Source organism: Marmota marmota, unplaced genomic scaffold, assembly GCF_001458135.2.
Source record: "Marmota marmota marmota unplaced genomic scaffold, marMar, whole genome shotgun sequence".
Taxonomy (NCBI): Eukaryota; Metazoa; Chordata; class Mammalia; order Rodentia; family Sciuridae; genus Marmota; species Marmota marmota.
The window spans coordinates 4,750,671-4,769,126 of NW_025999863.1; the positions used below are offsets into that span (position 1 = coordinate 4,750,671).

An 18,456-nucleotide genomic window follows, 5' to 3' on the forward strand; every position below is an offset into this window, starting at 1 on the left:
CCTGTCTTTCCTCTTCCCTCGCAGTCTGTTTAGTTCTGACCAAGGCAGGAAATGCCTTAGCTCTGGGGTGGGAAGAGGGCAGCTTCCAGGCTTGATGAGGACAGGGCACCGAGTGGCTCCGACCAGCCGCAGGTAGCGGGGATGGGAGGGGCAGTGTCCTGGTGGAGGCCACGGCTGGCCACAGCACTGCGTATCCTCCACCACTGGTGCAAGGTGCGTCAGGGGCAGCGCCACAGGGAGGGTGGCTCTGGAGCCCTGGCTGCCGGTGTCTGCCTTCCAGGGCTTGGCCCGGGGCCAGCGCCACGCTGTGTTGTAACTGTTTGTTGAGATATAATTCACTTACTATGCAGTTTACCAACTTAACGCGTACAAGCCCACGGTTTTTAGCATACTCACAGAGTTGTGCACCGGAGACCACATCAATTTTAGGATATTTTCATTAACCTAATGAAAAAAAAAGGAAACTCATGAGCCAGGTATGGTGGCGCACACCTGTCATCCCAGTGGCTCAGGAGGCTGAGGCAGGAGGAGTGCAAGCTCAGCCTTAGCAACTCAGTGAGGCCCTATCTCAAAATAAAGAATAAAAATAAGGGCTGGGGTTGTGGCTCAGTGGTAGAGCACTTGTTTAGCATGTGTGAGGCCCTGGGTTCGATTCTCAGCACCGCATATGAATAAGTGAATAAAATAAGGTCCGTCAACATCTAAAAATATTTTAAAATATATATACCTACGGGCTGGGGATGTGACTGTGTTTAAGTGCCCCTGAATTCAACCTAAAATACAAAAGAAAAAAGAAAAGAAATTCACATACTTGTATCTGTTGACCTACCATCTCCATCTGCCCCAGCTCCCACCCCTGAGTATGAAGTGGGTACAGACAGCCCATCCCCAGGGGCGTCGCCTCCCTCTCCCTCCTCTGCTGGCTACAACAGCTATGGACACGGTGGCCACCGTGCAGGGTATCTTCCTACCTGCCATAAGTACCCTGGAACAGGAGGACGGGGAGGTGGGATCCACCCAGCCACAGGGAATCCCCGCTGTACAGTGAACAGGAACCTTGGATACTTTTCAAACCTGTACAACCATTACTGGAAGGTTCTGGAAGGACCAGTCTGGTGGACTGGTCCTTGTTTTCTCCTCTCCACTGTGCTGCCCACAGGTCCCCAGAACTCTGGGTCTTTGGGACTCCAAGGTTAGAAGGGAGATGAGGGTATGTGGAAAGAAAGAGGGAGACTGAAATTCCCCATTAGAGCCTCTCCTGCATCAGGAACTTGCATTTGGTCTGTGGATCCTCTCGCACTGCCTAGCAGATGGGGATTTTGCTGGAACACGCGTAGTGAGTCAGTTTCACTCATGAACCAACTTGGATCGGCTAGCAATGGCTGCTCAAAATAGAGCAAACGCTCAGCAGGAAAGAGTCTCGTGCTTGACTAGGAATGTCTGCCGTAGGCTCAGGCTGAGGGAGGTAGCGCACACAGTGGCCTCGAGGTCACCGAAAAATCTTTGCCAAAACCTCATCCCTCTTCCCATCATCCCAACAACCCGGGTGAGCAGGGGCAGGTGCAGAGCCGAGGTCCTGGCCTCCTCTGCCCTCCCAGCTCAGCCCTGACACCTGTCCCTCCTTCCTCCACAGGCTCTGAGCCCAAGCCATGCGTCCAACCCTTTGACTCCAGAGCTGCCACCTTGGCCACCAAGAGCAGTCGCGAAGCCTGGACACCTGAGAGCCCCGACTTCGTCTCCACCATGGAGGATGAGCAGGCAGGTGTCTGGCTGTGAGAAGGGCAGGAGCCCGTGACAACAGGAGCAGCAAGTGCACTTTGTGTAGCACCCGCCTTTTACCCAGTCTCAGTGAGCTCTCATTGAAGAGGGGTGAAGTGGTTACCATCTTGTGTGACAGATGAGGGACTGGAGTCCTTTCTGGAATAAGAAGAGGGAGGGAATGATGGATAATGGATGTATGTATGTATGGATGTATATATGTATGAATGATGGATGGATGGTAGATGGATAGATGGATGGATGGATGGGTGGGTGGATGGATGATGGATGGATGGATGGATGGATGGATGGATGGGTGGGTAGATGGATAGATGGATAGATAAGTAGATTGATGGATGGAAGAATAAATAGGCTAGATGAAAGGAAGACTTGCTTCACATCAGACCCTCTGCTGTGTGGTTGAAGCTGGAGATAGGATTGAGATTTTGTCTAATGTCCTCATGACAACCTCCAGCCTGCTTCTGGGGAAAGGCCCCACTGGGATGGGGGTGTAATCCTGAGGAAGAAGGGGCCGAGTCATGGCTTCATGAACACAGCCCCACTCCAGCTCTGCTAGGGATAGAGATGACCAAGTGGTGTGAATTGGATTCCCAGGGAGCACATGCAGAAGGAGTTGATCTGAGATGGTGTATTAGTCCACTTTTCGTGGCTATAACAAAATACATGAGGAAATTAATTTATAAAGAGAAAAGGGTTATTTTGTTTCATGGTTCTGGAGGTTCCCATGCAAGATTGAGTGGCCCCATTACTTTGGGGCTCTGGGGAGAGAGGCAGGAGTGATAGCAGAGAAAACCACTCACCTCATAATCCAGAAAGCATAAGAGAGACTGAGAACCTGGTGTTCCCTTCACGGACATGCCCCTCCCTGGTGACCTAAGGATCTTCCGCAAGGCCCCACCTCTCAATGGCTCTGGCACCTCCCAAAAGTGCTCTGTTAGCCAACTTTTCACATGACCAAGATGCCTGGCAAAACAACTTAGAGGAGGAAGAGTTTACTTGGCTCATGGTTTCAGAGGTCCAGTCTGTGGTCAGGCGACCCCATTGCTCCAGGCCCAAGTGAGGCAGAGCACGATGGCAGAAGGGCGTGGCCGAGGAAAGGAGCTCGGGACAGGGAGGCCAGGCAGCAGAGGGCAGGGAGCAGGAGGACAAGATACAGTCCCCCAGGGCATGGCCCTGGCCGTCTAACTGCCTCCAACTACGCGGAAGCTGGGACCTGCCCGCTTAGTCCTCTCAGGTTAGGCTGGCCCGGTCAGGGGCCGGCTGCCGTGATCTCACCATCCACCTCCTGCATCAACACAGGAGCGTTTGGGGCGCACCTCAGGTCCAAACCAACAAGGCCAAACCGGGGGCCACGCCTTCAACCCACGGACCTCTGGGGGACACTGCCCACAACCAAATCATCGCAAGGCCTGAGGTCAGTGGCACCATGGCCAGAGCACATGTGGGAACGAGAAGCCAGAGAGCCTGGGTCCCATGACCCTTTCCAAGGGCACACTCCCAGCTGGCCTAGGGCCCTCCCACCGAGTCCCACCTCTGGAAGGTTCTGTGCTGCCTCCCAACCCCACCGCCCTGAGGACCAAGCTTCCAACCCACGAACTCAGGGAAAACACATGCAAACAGCGGCAGATGGCCCAGCCTTAATGTCCTCAGGTCAGTCGGCCACTGCTGGTGGGTTACCCAGGAAAGCAGGCGACTCCTGGGCAAGGGGCTCGGAGGTGACTGTCCCACCCCCAGAATCACCCTGCTTGGGTGAGAATGGCCCAGGTGTCGGTCCTAGCCCTGTCCCAGACCTGGACCAGGGCGGCAGGCGGTTGGGTGGGTGACACAGAGACAGAGAAACCATGGGCCCCGGAGAGACAGAAAGCCCTGGGCGTTGGGAGGGAGGCTCTGTCCCTGCAGCAAGTCCGTCTCTCTTCTGCAATCCTGTCATCGTCACCCCGTTGGCCACCAGAGCTGGAGACCTGGGCCTTGTCCTTGTTCCCGCCCTCCTGTCAGCTGCCAAGTCCCTCGAACGCTGAGCCCTGGTGAGCCCTCAGTTCCATCCAGCTCGCCCTCCTGCCACCGCCTTGGTGGACGCCACCGTGATGGCTCACCCTGGTGACCTCACGGGTCTTACCCGGTTCCCAGCGTTCATCCTGGCCCCATCCAGCCCATCTCCGCTCTGCACCCCGAATGGGCTTTCTGAAGGAGGACTGTGGCCACCCCACCCGCCAGGCCCCCCATGGCTACTGGCGGAAGCTTCCAGCTGGCCTGCTGATGTCTCACCGGCAGCCTCTGCATAGCAACTCTTCTCATTCTGGCCTTTGTTGGCTGTCCCCTCCTCCAGGAAGCCCTCCCTAACGCCCTGTGGACAAGGACAGCTGCCCCCCATTTCTCCCCTAGCCCACTGCCTGGTCACTTCTATCGCAGTTGACAGTAGCAGCTGGGTGCCATCCTCAGCCTTCTCCACTCAGCTCCATGAGGACAGGACGTCATGGACGTGGAGGGCAGCAGTGCACCCATTTTAGAGACAGAAAAACCAAGGGTCAGTCAGGCCTAGGAGCAGGTCTGGGGTCACGCTGAGCTAACGAAGCCACGGCAGGAATGCCGAGTGGCTGTGGCCTCCATTCGGCAGCCTTACTGCAGCTTGAGGATCCCTTATCCGAGCTGCTTGGGGCCAGAAGTGTTTGGGTCTCAGAATTGTTTTCTTTTGGATTTGGGAGTCATTGCGTATGGGAAATGGGACTCCAGTCCCCGCATGAAGTTCGTTTATGCCTTGCATGCACCTCATACACATAACCCAAAGGTCCTTTTTCATTTTTAGGGTCTCTGAATTTTGCTCGTTTTGCTGTGACCGGACATGAGGTCAGGTGTGGGATTTTCCACTTGTGGGTTATGTTGAGCTCAGAACGTTTCGGCTTTTGGAACACTTGGATTTGGGGTCAGGGATGCTCAGCCTGTACTTACTGGCCATCTTGTTTTGAAATCAAGTCACTTTTAAACAGAGCAAAATGAGACCAGAGAAGCAATACGCTTGACTCCTTGGGTGAGTTGTCTTCGTTTCCCGGCAGACACCAGGACGGATGGCCGCTGACGCTTTTGAAATGAAAGCGTGTCTGTGCATTCCCTCCAGAATGGGGAGCCCTGGAATGTTTAGCCTTCTGGGTTTGACTTGGGGGAGCCCATCCCCCAGGCTCCCCTGGATCTGGACAGCGCGAGCCCAGATGGATGGTCAGGACCAGCGTAATGTTTAACCAGAGCCAGCAAAAGCCCCCACGGGCTGCCGCCTGTCTTTCCTCTCCCAGGAAATAAGTCAGAGGATGGGCACAAACTTCCAAGCAAAGGGTGAGCCCTCCCCAGCTCTGGGCACCTTCTGGAGGAGAGCTGGACAGCCTGTGCCACCGTTGACCAGGCCCCCACTCCCCCCGGCTCTGGCCCGGCTCCCACCTCTGCCTCCGATGAGGGAGGCCAGATGCAGGAGAAGGAGGGAGGCCCAGGCCGGGCCGAGAGGCTGTCCTGACGTGTTTATATTTGTAGAGGATGAAAACCAGAGACGCCAGGAAACCTTGGGGGGCAATGGTAAAGAGACGGCGTCAGAAGGAGGCTGTCCAGGCACCGGGGTTGGGAATGGAGAGCCTGGGGGGAAAGGCCAGATCCGAAAGGAGGCTGCCCTGGAAGTCACATCAGGCGGTCCTTAGCCCACCTGGACCAGAACCACAGGTATTCCATACAATCCAGGGATACGGTGTTTAAAGGAAGAGAGAGGAGGAAGAGAAGGAGCGAGCAGGGAAACAGAGGGCAAGAATGACCAAGCCTCAGAGAGGTGCAAGAAGGGCTGAGGAGAACAGCACGGAGGGGCTGCGGAAAGGTGAGCGTGACCACACACGCGACTCTGCCTCTGGGCGCTCACCCCCAAGAATGGAAAGCTGCGCGCAAAGAGAGACGCGTTCTTCCCACCAGCCAGGAGGAAGTCGCCCTGGTGTCGGGTGATGCAGGAATCACACCACATAAAGATGCGTGCTGTGTCCAGGTGGCAGAGCATCAGCCAGCCGGCCAGGGAGCCTTCCATCACGGGCTCCAACTGCACAAACCCAGAGGACGCTGCTCAGGGAGAGCCAGACACAGGACACACTCTGCAGGATCCACTCACAGGAGGTCCCCGGGGAGCCCGGGCTGGAACGGAGCAAGAGCAGGTGCTGAAGGGGGCAGAGCTTCAGCCTGGGGCCATGAGAGCGTTCTGAGGTGGGACATTGTGAGTGGGGACTAATGCCACTGAAATGGATTCGCAGAAACTGTCAGGATGGCAACTGCCTTGTTACACACATTTTACCATAATAAAAAGAAAAGGAGGAAGAGGCCCAACCCGTGGAGAGGTTAATGCAGGTGGAGTGGCCTGCCTCACCCCAGGCAGGTGGGGACCCTGCCCTCTGCCTCCTGTCTACCAAAATCCACAGCTGACGGAAGGCCTGGCTTTGGGCTGCCAGGTATTTTCCATCTCAGCCAAGAAACCCGTCTGGGAATGCCCCCCCACTACGCTTTAGTGGGGGGCTTCTGTATTCTTCCCTAACCTGGGAAAGACGGACCCAGCCTGGCTGGGCCGCCCTGGGGTAGGTTCGCAGGCAGAGGAAATGAAACTGCGAGACACCGGTTTGACTTGAATCTCAAATATTGCCACGTCTGGGGTATACCCATGAATAACGTGTTTGCTACTTATCTGAAATCCAAATTGAACTGGGTGTCTATGTTTTATCTGTCAATGCTATCATGGGGACTTCCTATAGAATGTACAAAAGGGACCGGTTCCCCTCAGTGGCCTGCTTTAGGCCACCAATCAGCAGAGCCCATCAAGGGCTGCCTGAGATGGCACAGAAGCCTAGTCCACGCCTCAGCATGGGCCTCTCGTGGAGCCATGGATCCGGCCCACCCACCCAGCTCCCCACCAAAGCCTGGGGAGAGTCCCAACAAAGACAGAGAAGGGGCAGCTCCTGTCTTGCAGATCCTCAAGGAGTCTGGGAGGCAGCCTGGAGTGCATTCCCAATCTGGGCTTTGAAGGATGCACAGGAGCTCACAGGGCCATCTCTGGATGGGTTGAGCGCAAGCAGAGGTTCTCCAAGCAGGGGAAAGGACGGAAGGACGGTTCTCTGGAAAGATAGCATGACTGGGAGAGGAAAGAGAAGCAAAGGCCAGAGAAGAGGAGAGAGAACAGTCCATGAGGAACATAAGGCTACATTTTAAGCAAATCTGAGTTTGAGTCTGGCTCTGCTGGTCATTGTGTGGCCGCGGTGAGTCCTTTCTCCTCCACAAGATTCAGGCTTCTGATCTGCACCGTGGAAGGAAGCACAGCGCCCCCTGGTGGAGCCATCGAGGGATTAGAGATCAGGCAACTTGGGATCAGGGTGAGAAATTCCGGTAGCGCCTGGGCGTTGTCCACATCTCTGCCTCTTTGGTGTCTCACAGTGCCTGGCACCTCACTGCCTCCTGGGTGGGTTGGAGGTGAGGCTGCAAGGGGGCCAGGCAGGAGGTGGACAAGCTTGGAATGTTTTGTGCTGAGCTGAGGAGCCTGGGTCTCCCTACCCTGCCAGGAAGAGAAGTTGCTAAAGGGGCTTCACAGCTCCGAGTTTCAGGCTCCACTGTGGTGGGAGACGTCTGGGCTGAGACCAGTGGAAGGTGGATAAAGCGAGCAGCACAAACGCAGGGTGCAATACAAACCGAGCATCCCTAATCTGAAAACCCCAAATCCAAAGCCTCCCTCCCCAAAGCCGAAACTTTCAGGACCACTGACCAGACAGACCCTATGAATAGAAAATTCCACTCCCGACTACATGGGACAGGTCACAGCCAAAACACAGGTGCACCACGAAATGCGCATAAAATGACTTCAGGCTATGTGCATAATGTGTGTGTGAAACAGAAACAAATTCATGCTTATATTTGGATCCCGTGCCCCCATTACCTCATTGTGTACATGCCAATATTGTGAAATCTCAGAAAACCTGAAATCCAAAACACTACTGTTCCCAAACATTTTGAATAAGAGACATTCAACCTATACAGTTATTATTTAAAATTTGGGTAATATATTCACCATGGATCACCTTGCATTACTTTTGAGTTTTAAAACATATTGCATTAAAATATTTATCTGAGCAACTGAGGGGTTTTTTTGGCACCCACTTGCATTTTGTATCCAAGGCAAGTGGCTCACCATTCCTGGCTTGGGAGAGATACTTAGGGTCCAGGAGACCTGCGAGGAGATCCCCTAAGCAGTCCAAGAAAGAGGCGAGGAGCTCGGACGCTGAGTGAAATTGCACCGTCGGCACCAACAATTGCCTGTCTCCACACAGAGCTTTTACAAACTGGGATCACAGACATCAGCTTTCATGTGCCTTAAAATAAGCTGGCGAGTTGGATAACAGGTCCCCAAAGCCAGTTAGGTAGGAAGAGTAAGCCCTAATGTTCTACCGCACAGTGGAGTGACTATAGTTTACAATAATTTCTTACATATTTTATGAAGAATTAGAGAGGAATCCAAAGCCTCTCTCTCTGATACTTAAAATTATCCCATTAGATGGTTACATTGTATACATGTAGCAAAATTGTCACACTGTACCCGGTGAATATGTACAGCGATTGTATGTCAACTAGGAGTAGACACTAGCTGGTGAGCAGGAGGGCAGAGGTGACTGTCCATGATGATCAGATGGGGATGATAAGGTAAGGCATGGCCCTTGGGGGACAGGTTGAACCGGAGGGACATAGGCAGGGCCTGGGTGCTGAGCATGGAGGTCTCACGGCCAGGAGATCCTGGCTCTGCTGCCCCAAGTCAACGCTTTCTTCTCCCACAACCTATAGGAAGATGGTTTTCCAGCGCCGCTCAGTGAGAGCACGGAGGACCTCAGCCTGGATTTGGAAGCCCTTCAGGGCAGCGAATATCTCCAGGACCTGGGTCTAGGGGCCGCTTCACACAGCCAGCCTGGGGAGGCCATGGGCAGCACCCCCCGTAACAAAGAAGGTGGAAGAGATTCGCCCTTGTCCAGCTCAGCAGGGGCCCAGGTCCTGCCATGGAGACGGAGACGGAGACGGAGCTGGGAGAGGTCCCGGAGCTGCTCAGGGAGCTGGCAGAGGTGAGCCCCCTCTGCCCCACACCCCACCACTGCACACCTTCATGGTGCACCCCCAGAACAAGGCAGGGGTCTGGAAAGCCAGGGCCAGGTTCCAGCATACACTGCTACCCCATGCCTGCATCGTCTAGCTCCAGGGCCACGAGGGTGTCTGCACTGTCAGAGGCAGCCTGGACATGAGCTTGCATGAACATGTATGTGCCTACAGACCCACGTGCATGTAGGCACACCCAGTGGCATGCAGAACACACCTGCATGCACTAGCATGGAGCCTGTGAGGGCACACGAATCCACTTGTGTGCTGATCAAATGTGCGTGCACAAGCCAAATCCAAGACGGCGCTGCACACTGCAGGCACACACCAGCCTGGGCACACGCCAGCCCGGGCACACTTTCCTGAGCACATCCACGCTCAGCCTACACAATTTGCACATTTGCCCTTGGAAGCCAATAAGGGGCGTGGTTTGCACACTGCCTATGCAACATGCACCACGTCAGAGATCACTTGTGATCCAAACACAGATACATGTTCAGCTCCATGCACCCCACAGCAGCAGCAGCAATGAAGAGGGGTCTTAGCTGCCCACCCTTGTCCCTCCATCCCTCCCATCACCTCAAATAGGAATCTAGTCTGTGCCAAAAGGTGGGTTTGCGATGCAAATGTAGCATTGGCAAATCTAACCAGGCTTCCTCCATACTAATGCAGACCCCTTCTATGTGAGGAAGCCCAGAGCTCCTCTGTGACCTACACACCCCTCCCTGACTTGGAAGGGCCCCTGCAGGTCCCCTCAAGCCTTTGGATGCCTGGGGCAGTGGTCAGGTAAACAAGACTGAAGCCCTGATACTCTCCCGTCTCCCCAGGCTCAGCCTTGATGCTTCAGCCTCGGATGCGGGACCCTGTCTCCCTCGGACACTGGCTAGCCTTACTCTGAATCTGTCAGGAGAGGGGCTGAAAACTTGGACCCAGCGGTGTCTGTCTGGGGATGAGACCCCAGCAGAACACCCAGGCAAGGTGGGTGTGGCCTGCAGCTGTGCACAATAGCACACCTCTGCGATTGGAGGCCTGTTGCAGGCGGAGAGGGCGCCTCCCAGAGCCGCAGAATTCACTTATGAAGGGGGCGTCTCCCTCCTGAGAGTCCATCTGAGCAGGCCATACTCTTTCTGTTGCTAATAGCACAACCCCACAGACCCGATAAGTGGTAAGGAGGTCTGTTTGGGCTGGTGATTCAAAGAAGTCCAAGGTTAAGGGACTACATCTGGTGATGGCCTTCTTGCTGCCAAAGTCCCAGCATGAGGGACAGGGACCACGAGTGTTTTCTGGTCTCTCTCTGTCTCTCTTCTTATATAGCCACCAGGCAGGATTCAATCATGGGAGCTCCACCCTGGTGACCTTATCTGAGCCAGTCACCTCCCAAAGGCCTGACTCTAACACCATACTGGGATGAAGTTTCTGTCCTCTGAGTTCCTCGCACTGGGCACAGACTCCAGCATGGGAGGGGGAGGGGGAGGCCATATGCAAACCATAGCAGCATCCCAGGTCCGTGAGGTACCCCTGGGGTGGGCAGAGAACCTCGGCCACAAATGCAGCTGATGAGCACCCGGCCAGGCTCAGAGGGCCTTTGGTGGCTGCGTCTGCAGGGGAAGGGGTCTGCAGCTGGCGAGGGCTCCTCTCAGACCTGAGGCCAGCCCACAGCTGGGGGATGTGTGACTGGGCTGGGGCCTAGGCTGGGGCATCTTGGCCCCTGATGCAGGTGGGCATTCCTGCTCCTGCAGCTTGGGGGCTGGGGTTCCAGCCCACAGCTGGGGATCCTCGCCAGAACTCTGGCCCATGGCAATGGACATTATGGCCATGTCAGTGTCCTTCAGCTGGGGCAACTGTGTCCCCAAGTTCTGTGACTGTAGCCCTGGCTACACGTGGTTGGGGCCCTTGATCTGGGGAAACTGCCTACAGCCAGGCTGTGTCCCAGGTTCAAAGAGGTGCTTATTCCCTGCAGAAATGTGGCAGCCCCCAGCCAAGAGTGAGGTCCAGGTCAGTTCCCCTGTCCTGCGAGGAGATCAGCTCCCTGGAACTTGCTCCTGGCTTGGAAGTGCCAGCCCCATCTGTACAAGGTAGCCTGGCCTAGAGTGCTCCTCATTCACACCAGGTCTGGGAGGGAAGGGGACAGGGAATGGGGTTCCACTAAAAGGTCCCATGGGGGAAACCCAGGGACAAAGGCTGGTGGAGGGGCTTAGGGTCCCCTGGGTAGGAATTGGGCAGTCCTGCTGGTCCAGAGGTGGGAAGACACCTTCTGCATCTGCCCTCCCTCCCCCGGGGTCTTCAAACCAGGGCAGATAGCCCATTGCAGTGACATTGCCATACACCCTGGGTCTCCCCTGCTCTCCCGTGGGGCACATGCGCTCTCTCTCTCTCTCTCTCTCTCTCTCTCTCTCTGTCTCTCTCTCTCTCTCTCTCTTTCTCCCCCCTCCCCTTGCTCTCTCCTTGCCCCCCACCTTTGTCTCTGAATCTCCAGTGTCAGTCAGACCTCCTGTCTAAACCCCAGTGGGCCGCATTCAAGCCAGTCCGTGCCCCTGTGGCTTTCTCACATAAGGAGGGACAATGAGCCTATCTCCTTGGGCCACTGGAGTTCGCTGAGCTCACACCTGTGAAGTACTTAACAGAAGAGCTCAGGGAGCTGGGGACACTTTCCTCCCTGGCTCTCTGTCCTCTTTCCTCCTCTCCTCCCCGAGAGTGACAAGTCCCATCAGGGTGGTGTCCAGGGGACTGGGGTGGGCGGCTGCAGGGCTGGGCCCTCTCACCTGTGCCCTCGTTGGGGGCTGCTTCTAGGCCTGGACCCGCCCGTGCTGGAGTGCCTGGAAAAGGACCACGTGGAGCCAGACCAGGTGTGAGTGTCTGCCCCATGGAGGGTCGGGAGGCTGCCTGGGGGTGGGGGCCAGGGCAGAGGGTACAGGGAGCAGCATGGCTGGCCATAAGTGTCCGGGGCCAGTCACCTTCCCACTTAGTCCTCATAACCTGGGACTTCTCTCCCAGACCATCCTTCTCCCAGGGAAGGGACAGAGGCCCCCTGGAATGGGTCTCAACCTGGCACTGGGAAGTGGGTTGGGATTCCCAGATCGGGCTGCACCAGGAGCCAAGCCCTGCCCAGGGCTCACGACTCATCCTGGGGAATGGGGTGACTGTGGGCTCCTTCCTCCCACCTATCCGCAGGTTGATTGTTCAGCAAGTGCTTCAAGAACTTCGCCAGTACCATGGGTAAGTGGGGAAGGGTCAGGTGTGAGGAACAGGTATGAGGGCAGGTGTAGGGGTGGACGGGCATAGGGGACAGATGCAGAGACAGGCAAGGGAAAAGTGTGAGGAACACGAGTTTACAGGAACAGGTGTGAGTGGACAGACATAGAGGAACAGGTGTGAGAGGAGAGTGAGGCAATAGGTACAGCAGTGGACAGGTGTGGGGGACAGGTATAGGGAAGGACGGACGTGGAGACTGGTTGGGAGGAGTGTGGGGAACACAAGTTGAGGGTAACAGGTGTCAGGGGACAGGTATGGGGGTAGACAGCTATGAGGGACAGGTATAAAGAGGTCAGGGAGCAATGAGGGAGAAACAGGGGACAGGATCGGGGAGGAGCCAGCTGCCGCGAGCCTGGCAGATGCGGAAGAGTGCCTCCTTCCTAAGACACCGTATCTGTCAGAGAACATTCCCCTCGTGCTGGTATTGTCTGGCCGATGTCACTGGTCCCTGCCACAAACCCTGTCACAGGGTCTATGTGAGCAGGCTACCGGTCAAGGACTGGTGGGCTCTTAGCCCTGGCACCTGTGCCCTGAAGCCTGGGAGGAAGCTGGGGCAGGAGGAGAGTTGGGCGGCTGCTGACCCAGGCGTCTGTGCCTCTGATCCTGCAGGGCCCGGCAGAGGGCTCGCATGTCCTGCAGCCCTGGGGATGCCCAGTCGAACCTCACCTGGTTTGAGTTCCTGTCTGAGTAAGTGTCAAGAGCTGCTGCAGGTGGCTGCAGTGGGGCGGGGCATCCCTGGGTCAGGATTCCTGAGCACAGATTTTATCCTAGTAGCAATGGGACTTCGGGCATAATCAGTGATGGTGACAGAGGACGGGGACCTCAGACAGGACAGAGGGTCCCTGACTCTCTCACTCACGCATTCACTCAACAAACATTTATAGAGATTAGCATTGTTCCGGGAGCCATGGGGGCTGGAGGAGCGGAGTTTCCCTCCAGGGCATAGATTCTGCCAGGGCTGGAAGCGTGGCTGGCTTGTTTGTCACCAGCCTTATAAATATTTATTAAATGACTGTGTACCGGCAGTCATTTAGGGGAGACGTACAGTGACAGTGTTGCTGGGAGGGGGAGGATTAATACCAATAAGAGCTGAGGCAGGTAGGAGGTGGGTATGGATTAGAGGGAGGGGTCAGAGGTGGATGGAGCCATTTTTGGACCAGGCTGGAACCTCAAGCTGGAGACTATGTGGCGTTTCCCTCTGCAGACCCAGGCCCCCTAGCTCCAGAAACATTGCAAACCCTGCACATGTTTGTTGAGTGAATGAGCAAAGGAGCCAGGGATCCTGCAAAGAGTAAGACAGGATTGGGACGTCACAGGGGAGAGAGTCCAGGATGGCTGCAGCCCCTTTCTGACCGGCCTCCCCTGCCCCCAGGAGCGAGGATGGTGCCAGTAAGAATGAGAAGAACGACAAGAGCACCAGGGTGAAGCGTAGTCTGAGCTCCCTCCGCAGCCGGGTCACCAGGCAGAAGGAAAAGGTCAGGGGGCTGGGCCGGGGGCTCTCTTCTCCTTCTTCAGCTCCACAGAGCCATCTTGACCCCGGAGCCCTGGGATTCAAGCTGGGGCTGATGCACAGGGTATGAAAGGACCAGCCCTGACAGAGGGCATCCTGTGACCCACCCCTGTCGCACACAGGGGAAGAGCCCAGCACATGTAAAGGACAAGACTCAGGAAGCTCGAGAGAGGCGGGAATGTGTCAACGGACACCAGCTGGTGCGAGGAACCTTCCTGGGTCACTCCAGCTGCCCGCTCTGCAGCAAACCCTTCCTGAGCTCCGGTGAGTCCAGCGGCCCCATCCAGTCCCTGGAGGCAGCCGCTCTCTTCCTTTCCAGTCTTCCAGTTGCTCTCGGCCACCTTTGCTCTGTATAGCCTCACTCCGTTTCACCCTTGCCCTGTGCAGCAGATCTTGGCGGCTCCCTGGATAGAACCGGGGATCAGGCCCTGAGGACAGGGCCCCTTGGGTTATCTGAGAACTGGCAAAATTCCCTTTACATACCCACTTGTGTTATTACAAGAGTCCTCCTGCAGACTCTGGGTTCTGACAAGGTATTCCTCTGAGGGGGCTGCCATGAGAAAGTGCCAGGTGCCCACTGGTTGAAACACCAGAAATTTATCGCCCCACAGTTCTGGAGGTTGGAAGTCTGAGATCAAGGTACCTCCAGGATGCAGCTCCCTCTGAAGTGCCAGAGAAGGATCGTTCCAGGTCCCTCTCCTGGCTTCTGACAGCACAATTCCAGTCTTCACATGATGTTCTCCCTGTGTGCGCGCCAGGGTCCCAATTTCCTCTTTCTCTGAGGACACCAGTCATGTTGGATTAGGGGCCCCACCCTACTCCAATGTGACTTCATCTTAACTAAGAACATCCACAAAGATCTTATTGCCTAAAAAGGGCACATTCTGGAGTACTGGGTATTGAGGAGGGTTGGACCGCAACATATGAATGGGGGGCAGGGACAGTGGAACCCATAACAGGCATTGTCCACCCTGGAGCTCTCCGTGGTGGGGACAGCAAGAGTCTCTGCTCAGAAATAGCATCAAGCTCCAAAAGCTCTGAAAGAAGAGCTCTGGTTTTGTGTGTGTGTGTGTGTGTGTGTGTATGTGTTTTGTATTGAGGATCCAATCTGCAGACTGTTTACAGGCAGGACTCAGGCAAGTTCAAAGTTTCTGGATCTCAGCGCTACTAACACTCAGGGCCAGGTAATTCCTCAGCATGGAGGGCTGCCGAGCATCCCTGGCCCCTCCCCACTAGACCCAATAGCAACCATCCTGTCTCCAGTTGTGACAACCAAAAATGTCTCCGAATGTTGCCCAAAGTCCCCTCTGAGATTGTCCTGGATGACACTCAACAGGCTAATAAGATAACTGCAGGCCCTAGAGTGGACCCAGAACGCGTAGTGAAAGCAACATTCTCCACCCACTGGGCAGGAGCCTCCTCCTGATCTGAGCTGCAGGTTTTGCATTTCTTGACTCTGCTTGCCCCAGCCTTGGGTATTTGCCTTCTTCCTTGTCCCTACTCTTCCCAGAGTGCTATTTTGCTGACTAAGGGGCTATGGGCATTTCATTGATGTCCAGCTTTGAGCTTTCTCTCCAGAAGGTGATCTCCAATGAACTTTGTCATACATGAGCTGTGTTCAGCCAAGGCTTGCATTAGCTTTGCAGAAGTCTTGCATGTGCTGACAACTGGAGCATTATGAGGCCCTTAATTTTAAGTAGCAGGTAGCTTCCTGTTCCTCCTGTTATTCTGTTCTCTTCTGCAGGGGGTGGGGTTCGCTGGATCTTTATTAGGCATCCAATTCAAGGGGCAGGTGGGATGTTGGCAGAAGGAAGGGCAAAAATCCAGAGTCAAGCCTGCATGCACAGAGCAGGTGCCGGAAGCCTGCTCCTGAGAGTGCTTGTTTGAACAGGTGCAGCCAAATCCCTCACTTATCACCTGCATTGCTGCTTCCTTGTTCATCACTGTCCTTTAATTTCTGTTCCTTTTTTTCTCAGTGCTTCTCAGAAAAAATCCTGAGGTCTCTCTGCTCAATTTTTGTGTCATTAAAGGACTTGTGTGTCTTTGTGGGCCACTCACCTGCAGTCTCACTGTCCTTAGGGGACTTAGATAAACCCAACTGAGACCGATGGAAGTAGAATTTGCATTTTCACAAGATCGCCCTAGAGTTCTGGATGGCATTAGTTGGCTACACGCCACCTCCTACTCTAAGGCAGGTTTTTCCACCTCCGCTGCAGATGTTTGGGGCCAGTTCATTCTTCTGCATGAAGACCTAACTTGTGATTGAACGGCAGTATACAGGCTGCAGGGATGTTGACTGGCACCTCAATGCCAATAGCAACCTCTTTTGCCCCCCTGTTGTCACCATCACAAATGTTATGTCTCCTGACATTATCAAATGCCCGTGGAGGCAAAAATCACCTCTGGTTGAGAACCACTGTTCCTAGGAGTCTTCCTGTCCACCCATGATTTCAGCCTCAGTGTCTACAGTTTTCTCTTAAAACAAGGCTAGTTTCCCACTCTCAGGCGCACTTAGGGTCAAATCCAGCTTTTGGTATGGCCTGCAAGCTAAGAATTTTTTCCTAACATTTTTAAGTGGCTGGAAATGAATATTTGGGGACACATGAAATAGTACAAAATTCATATTTCAGAGTGCATAAATAAGATTTTGTTAGTGTACAGCCATACTGGTTTGTACACGTATTACCTGTCCCTGCTTTCAGGCAACAATGGCAGAACTGAATAGTTTGCAGCAGGGCCTGCAAAGGTGGAAATATTTACTGGAGGGCTCACCCCTGAGCCAGGTTATCCAGCAGCAAACCAGCCAAACCCAGCAGGGTGGCTTACCGTGACCTGCGGAGCAATAAGTCCCTTACAAATATAGCCTTTGAGATCAAGGAAGATTTGAGTGTGTGTAAAAGGTAGCACTTTGCATAGTGCCTGGTGCACAGAGGCAGTGGTACTATGTGTCACCCTCCTCCCCCTCCCCATCACCATCATTATTGTGTTTGTTGCTGTTGTCATCTAAGGTCTTTCACCATCAAGAGGCAATGAAAGCATTTAAATCATGTGTTCTGACCACAGCTGCCTTCACACCTGTGTCGGGACGCATGTACCACCAGTATATGCACCTCATTTCCAACAGGTGCCCCCGGTTATGCCTCAGAGGTATCCAGGGCCAGATGTGACTGTCATATAGAGGAGCAGGCTGGCAGTGTGGTAAACAGAATAGAGAATGGGTCATGCTCCAGGTAATTAGGGCAGGTGGTCTCCAGGGGAAAGCTGGGATGCTTTCCCAGAAACCAATCCACATAGTCCTATTCCTGGTCCTGACCTTCAATGCCCTTCAGAGTCTGACCCCACCTACCTTTCCACTTCTCTCCCACCATTCGGCCACCCAGACTCCATGATCTGGCCACTGGGAAGGACTGTCTAATGAACTATGTCTGTACCTTTCTGGAACCTCCTGTTCCTTAGACATGCTCCGTCTCTTGACTAAAAGTCTGGACCTAACCTGAGTGCTATCACTTGCCCCACACCGTACCCCACACCAACTTCCATACTGAGAGCTCTTGACAATGTAACTGTGTGTGCTGAAGTGAATTTGGTTTGGGGAGATCTTGTTGGCCTATTAACCAGCCTGAACTTTTAGAATCACTGAGCTCCACTCCTGGTTACTGCCCAACTGCCCCACCTGGGGTGGGAGGGACCTGGATTGGACAAATAGCTTCAGGGTTGGAATGCAATGGCACCTGGGGGATTGACATTGCGGCAGTATCTGGCATGTCTACAGGTAGTCTAACAGCACCTGGCAAGGAGGGATCTGGAATGTGTTTCAGATTCTCAACACCTGTTTGCAGGTGTCTGATAATATCCGCATTGGAAATATCTGGTGTGTGTTTTGGGGTAACTGAAAGCTCCCATGTAGGGTCTTGGATATGTTTCTGAGTGTCCAAAAGCTTGTTGAGGGTATCTGCTGGCTCCTAAGTAGAAGTGTTTGGTGCTTTCTGAATATTTGGCTTGATTTTTACACCTGAATGTTTGAGGATTTCCAACGGATCTAGGTAGGGTGTCTGACATGTTTCAGGGTGGCTGGAAGCCTGTTTGGAGAATTTGGTGGCACTTGCCTGGGTGTCTATGTGTTTGGGATAGCTGACGCTACCTGTGTTGGGGTGTCTGAGAACACCTGTGAGGTATATGACTCATTTTTCCCAGATCCACCTTGTAATCTACGCTGGGCCTTGTCAACAGACCCTGCCCTCTCTAATCCTTGCTGCCAGAGGAGGAGTTCCCCTTAGATACTGCCAAATGCGGCACACACACCCACCCACCCCCACCCCCCGCACATCCCCAGCCTCGCACACACAATCTACTGACCCCGAAGACATCCCTCCACCCTATGGGGATCCTCCCCCAGGATTCCCTCCTCAGACGTGCTAATCACCTGGGCTCCCACTGGCCCTAGAAAATGCCTCCAATTCCTTGTCCCCCCACCAGGAACTCCCCATTCCCCGGACATCCCAGGCCCCCGGTGCCCTCCCCAGCCCCCTCCCCTACACACCCCACTGATCTTCCTTCAGGATCCTCCCAACTCCAACTTCCTCTCAGGCGCCCCTAACCCCAAGATCCCCCAGGTCCGCATTGTCCCTCAAAATAAAAGTCCCCTTCCCCAGCTCCACGAATCACCCAGGACCCCAGCGCCGCCGACCTCTCAGGATCCCCCCAACACGGTCATCCCGGCCCCACACACAGGGTCTCCCATCCCAGCCATTCTGGCTCGGGTTGGCCCGCCTCTTATGAAG

The 18,456-nt window shown here is 54.6% G+C and overlaps 1 protein-coding gene across 1 annotated transcript in view; it reads left to right on the forward strand.

Annotated features, from left to right (window-relative positions):
- Positions 1-18,456, forward strand: part of Arhgef18 (Rho/Rac guanine nucleotide exchange factor 18) — a 76,124-nt gene that overhangs the window by 7,453 nt on the left and 50,215 nt on the right. The window contains exons 2-10 of the mRNA XM_048812894.1: positions 1,634-1,758; positions 8,611-8,882; positions 9,741-9,891; positions 10,874-10,988; positions 11,704-11,761; positions 12,085-12,129; positions 12,775-12,852; positions 13,538-13,640; positions 13,798-13,939. Of these exons, the coding sequence (XP_048668851.1) occupies positions 1,634-1,758; positions 8,611-8,882; positions 9,741-9,891; positions 10,874-10,988; positions 11,704-11,761; positions 12,085-12,129; positions 12,775-12,852; positions 13,538-13,640; positions 13,798-13,939 (1,089 nt within the window). The remainder of the gene's footprint in view (positions 1-1,633; positions 1,759-8,610; positions 8,883-9,740; positions 9,892-10,873; positions 10,989-11,703; positions 11,762-12,084; positions 12,130-12,774; positions 12,853-13,537; positions 13,641-13,797; positions 13,940-18,456) is intronic.